At 37.3% G+C, this 5457-nt stretch overlaps 1 protein-coding gene across 1 annotated transcript; it reads right to left on the bottom strand.

Annotated features, from left to right (window-relative positions):
- Positions 1-1085: 1085 nt before the first annotated feature.
- Positions 1086-3399, bottom strand: MYF5 (myogenic factor 5). Its single transcript, XM_053464129.1, has 3 exons — positions 2801-3399; positions 1971-2046; positions 1086-1820 (listed from the first exon to the last, which is right to left on the bottom strand). Exons 1-3 carry the CDS (start codon positions 3299-3301, stop codon positions 1627-1629), a joined length of 771 nt encoding a protein of 256 aa, XP_053320104.1. The 5' UTR covers positions 3302-3399; the 3' UTR covers positions 1086-1626.
- Between the last annotated feature and the right edge of the window lie 2058 nt (positions 3400-5457).

Raw genomic sequence — 5457 nt, 5'->3', positions numbered from 1 at the left:
AATATAGAATATGATAAGAAGCAACTCAACAGCAGACATAATTCATAATATTGTTAGCGAGTAACATTGAAATTATGTTCTTATTTTTTTGGCTAAACTCTCCTTAACCAGAATGACCCCCAGGTTTTTTGGCATATGTGGTATGTGGGATGTAGTAATCTGTATATATATATATATATATATATATATATATATATATATATATATATATATAATTATTGTAAGGTTCCGTCCTTCTTATATTCTTCCTTGTTCCAGATTTCAAAATTGTATCTTCAATATACTTAAGGTGCTATTTCCCGTAGCTACCTTGTAGAAGTGATATTCACACAAACACATAAAGGAAAACCTCACGTTGGTCTAGACACCCTGGTCGCTATATATGGAAATACAAGGGACAACACAATACACCTCCTAAGGCTATAAATTATATATAAGCAGCCCTTTTTGGGTGAGGCCAGAGTCACAACCAAGGCTTTTGGCAACTGGGACAGGGACAAAGGTCCTGCCCCATACCGACATCACATACAGATACAGAGGCGGAAGGAAGCACAGGACAAGTGCTGTCGGTGTGAGCCTCTTGCCCCATGGAAGCTACTGCCCTGTTTGGCTCTGTTATCATTAATCTACATTATTATAAGCTCTTATGAAATGTGTTGATGGATCTATATACGCTACAGGGTTGGGTTAAAATCTTAAATCTGAGTGGGAATCTACAGCATATTTAAAAAAAAATGTTATGATTTGTAATCCTACAAACTGTGAAAATTACTTTCAGTAAATAAAATAGTTAATGTGACTTGTGATGTGTTGATAAATAATGGGATTTCTTGATTTATTAAAATCTCAAACTAACTAAAATTAAACCCGGACCTTGTACTACTTACCTTGCTGTATTATTGACTGTTACAGATTAGTTCCATTATTCTATCCTTTTGATATTTGTTTTGCACACCTATATAGCATTTTTTTATTCAAGTTGGAGAAGGCCAAAGCTGCTTGCCACAGTTATAAGGTTGTATTTTAGCGTAAGATTCACGTTGCACCCCCTCGCTTGTTGCAATCCCATCACTTGCAGTCATAAGGATAGATCACTATTATTATTTAATTATTATTGTAACAATAAGTGTATACATACAATCTATACACTTTCCTGAACACTCGGCTCATGTTTACATTATACAAAGTTGAAAAATACCCTTACATTCCTGTCTCAAAAAGCAAATTATAAAAAAACAAAAAAACAAAGTGTAAATTCCATCCATTGCTGTGTTAAATAAGCACTAAAACCATAGTTTAAATGACATAAAGTGTGCTAAATGTCATTTAGAGGTTAACAAACAGGTTTCTGAAAGATGTGTTTCAATAATTAACATTTTTTGAAATGCAGGTCATTGTATAAATCAAATTCATTACCGCAATCAAATGATGAATAAAGTAGTTAAATAAACAATGTACTCAAGTAGAAATATAATTTAGACATGTACAAAATATTCCTTTATATACAAATATATATTAGTTTTCAGTCTTTAAAGGTTGTAGGAAGATTTCATCCCCCAGTCAAAATTTGTGGATTGAGACATATAGCCCAGAAAGGCATTATTAATGCATTTACATGAGGTGAGTTCATAGCACATGGTAGACTGGTCTGGAGTCCGAGAATTCAGGGGTCTTTGGAAGGGAGTCCATGCTGGTACTGGGAGACAAGGAAACAGAATCGTGGAGACTGGTGCTGCACTCATCTGGAGAAGAGATCCGATCAACTATGCTAGACAAGCAGTCAAGGCTGGAGAGTGCTGTGAGTTTGTCCGGAGAGATCGCTGGATCACAAAAGAAGAAAACAAATATGTTTTTAACATGATACCTTCTCTAGGCTCTTAGCAAAATTATGTAGTAATATGTTGGCGCTTTATCACTAAATAATAAATATGCATTTATAATACATAGAAATAAATATAAAGAATACTTACATGTCTGCAGATCCAAGCAAAAGCCATTATTGAAGCTCCGATTTCTTCTTGACCAGTGTGGGCTGCCGCATTCAGTCTGAATAAACAGAAAAGGTGCATATAATTTGAGTCATGGTTTTAAAGGTCACAATGAAATTCTGCGTGGGAGAATTAGCAGACTCCACTCGCAAGAGCTTTCGGAAAAACACAGACTTGTAATAGACTTGTGACATTAACTGCTGATATTTTAGATGAGCCCGGCTTGAAAACCGAGCAGCATAGCAAAATGGAAATCTAGCAAAAATGTGTAACACGTTAAGCATGGAGAATGGATTGAAGATGAGGGAGGCCATACCAATTAAACTGGTTTAACTTTCCCAGAGCTTTTTTTTTTACATGGAAACCTGGCTGAATAAACCAACAAACAATAAAAGCACAGCTTCTGAATTGTTCCTTTCACATGGGAATAAGAGACAATAAATCCTTGGCACTAATGGCTCTAACATGCACTGTTTTATATAACCTTACGATAACAAAGGACTATAATGCTCATCCATAAACTAGCATTTGTCATTGCATGTTAAAACTCATTCTAAATAGCTTGCTTCAAAGGCATTAAAATGTCCAGATTTTGGGCGATGTGAAATTCAAAAACACCCCAGATTAATATATTGTATATATTTTCATAGAAATAAGGTCTAAATGTTTACTTACTAAGTCTACAAGTACAGTGCTACAAGGTCGATATGTATTGAAGCGATGATATTTTTAGACGTTACTGTAGAATTCAGCTGAGGTTATAGGGACATAACCTGGTTTGCTGTCTAGGATATATTTAAGAATGTTCTTACCATGCCATCCGAGCAGCTAGACACTGGACTCCCTGGCTCGGAAGAGCTCTGTCCTGGTAGGCTGTAGAAGTTCTGTACCTGTTCTCTAAGCAAGTCTTGAAGACTCTCTATATACTTGATAGCATTCCTCAGGATCTCCACTTTGGGCAGCCTTTGATTAGGGTTTGTTGAGGTGCACCTTTTGAGAGTTTCAAAAGCCTGGTTCACTTTCTTAAGCCGCCGTCTCTCCCTCATGGTGGCTGCTTTTCTCCTGTCCATTGTAGAAGACTTGCGTTTGCAAGCTTTGCATGCCCACATCAGACAGTGACCAGCCTGATGATGACCATTAGGTGCTCGAACGTGCTCATCTTCATCTGATTCTTGAAGGTCTTTTTTGTGAGCGCTGTAAGCAGGCATCCCATGTTCAAAGTCATCTATGAATTCATCCTCAGGAGAAGGGATACAAGAACTGTCATAAAAGAATTCAGATGGGGAAAAATGGCATCCCTCTACCAACTCCATTTCTAGTGGTAGAAGTAAATGAAGGCTATAGGCACAGGATACAGCGATCAAGGCTCAGGAAATGACTCAGGAGTCCTTTTGACTTATTTCCTCAATAATTAGCTAGCCTGGGCTAAGTGCCTTTGTATTGATGCACCACCTTTATATATAAAACCATTACAAGAGGTTGGTCCACTGAGGCTAATAACCATTAGCATATCCCACTACATCCCCTACAGGGGGCTGTCTAAGAAGCCCCTCCTTTCCTCCTATGTCTGGTTTCACTTTAATGGCTTTTTGACACTTTGCTGTTTGCTTTATCTTGGATTATGTGTACAGAAGAACACATCATGGGTTTGCGCTCCCTGGGAAAAGTTTTCCAAAAAGTTTTGAAGAACTGAGATAACATGAAATTAATTATTTGAGTCTATTAGATTTAAGCAAGCTAACACAAAACCTTGCTGTCTATCTAGTAATCATCCTTGCTACGCGCATGTTTCAGGTAATCGTGGCGCTACATTGAGGGGGAAAAAAAGCAATTTTTTTGTAAATTCTGGCTAAAAATCTAACTTTTTATAAAGAAGTCTCTACATTTTCCAAGAGTGTTACTTAATATTTACAATCAATTTCTAGAAAAGAAAAGATATCATAAGTTTGGAAAAAGATAGCATGATACCTAAAATTACTGTGTTTCGGGATAGATATTGTGTAATGGCCGGGAAACCTGGTGCAAACGGCACATTTCAGTAACCCTTTACTTGCTGAAATAAAGCTGAATTTGAGACGCACACAGTAGCTGGGATCTTTTCCCTGACACAGTTACAGATGGATCCCAGCTGTTCCAGCAATCTCCACCTTAAGTTTTCACCGCGGCCGGTTCACACAACCAAGTGACAAAATCTCCCAAAACCTGAAGTGCAACACTGAAGCTGTTAGGGGTAATTAAAGTGGTAATGAGCCCATTAGCAGGCATTTGCCAAGGTGCAGCAACACTCTGGCCAGGTCTGAATAGCCTCTTACATTTGGTTCAGGAAGAAGGAAGGTCCATCCACAGTGCAAAGGATGTAAGTCATTGACAAATCACAGGTTTTAGGGGTCATTTTCTAATCTAATCTGTATGTTCAAGGAAAGTGGATGTGAGGAAAGTTACCTTGTGTAAAATGCATTTGGCCTAATACATGCTTTTTATTAAGGCGGCCGTTCCATTGTATTTATAGAGCTACAGTGGATTCTGTAGCATTGTTAGAATGTAGGGGGGATTAACAATAACATTAAAATTAATTTAAAAAATAAGATTTATTAATATACAAAATTTCCATTTTGAGGTCCTGAAAGCTTATGTAATTTTACATAATGCTGGCCAAATGAAGGGTATCAACTTCAACCAAAGACTCCGTTTTCTCTTGGGCTAATGTGGCTGTATCCATTCTGGTCCCGAGCCCCATACATTTTTTTGCCAATTTTCTTAGGTACTATTAAGGATTTAACTTTAAAGATGTACCTGGTGCATTTATTTTCATGCAGGTACGTGTACATCTATGTCTGTGTACACAAAGTCACAATTATCCTTGGCATATATGTGTATTTGTATATTCTTTGTGTATATCAGACACAATGACTGGCATTGTGCATGTAAATGGGATTTTACTTAAATGTATGTGTGTGTCAATGATTGGTATTATAACGATCTTCTCTGTATAATTATACTCATTATGTATTATAATACACGTAATCTTCTCACGTGTATAATTATATTTATATTCCATGTGGCTTTGAACATCAGTCAGTAGTATAATAATAACAATGGCGTGATACATAGGCCTTGTAGTGTAAGTTTGTGATTTATGATGGATGTGGGTCACAGTCATGTTTTTATTCTTCCCTGCCCTCTGTAATAGTTTATCCTGCAGGTCCTAAAGGCATGTCCTGTTGTTTCAACTCCCAATTCAAGCAGAAAATCGCCTCTTTTCTCTGTACTCTGTGTCGCTGCTTTATGTGTGGTGAGTATCCCTGAGGGACTACCCTTTCTTTTGTAAACTGATCTCCAAACAAATTAAAACTAATGCAAGAAGCAAGTGGAACTAAACGAAGCAAATGAAAACACCAGTTACAAGGTCAGTTAATAGGGCGGCAAGGGATCCTGTACCTAGGGGGCCGAGGGACTGACGTGATGAAAA

The sequence above is a fragment of the Spea bombifrons genome, chromosome 4 (genome assembly GCF_027358695.1).
Source record: "Spea bombifrons isolate aSpeBom1 chromosome 4, aSpeBom1.2.pri, whole genome shotgun sequence".
Lineage (NCBI taxonomy): Eukaryota > Metazoa > Chordata > Amphibia > Anura > Pelobatidae > Spea > Spea bombifrons.
The sequence above is the reverse complement of the archived record's forward strand: the minus strand, read 5'-3'. Positions and strand labels throughout refer to the sequence as shown.

Coding starts and splice junctions, on each gene's coding strand:
- MYF5 (XM_053464129.1), bottom strand. CDS start 3,301: ATGGAGTTGGTAGAGGGATGCCATTTTTCCCCATCTGAATTCTTTTAT. Junction 2,047..2,800: donor CTAGCTGCTCGGATGGCATG/GTAAGAACATTC, acceptor CTGTTTATTCAG/ACTGAATGCGGCAGCCCACA. Junction 1,821..1,970: donor TTGCTTGGATCTGCAGACAT/GTAAGTATTCTT, acceptor TTTGTGATCCAG/CGATCTCTCCGGACAAACTC.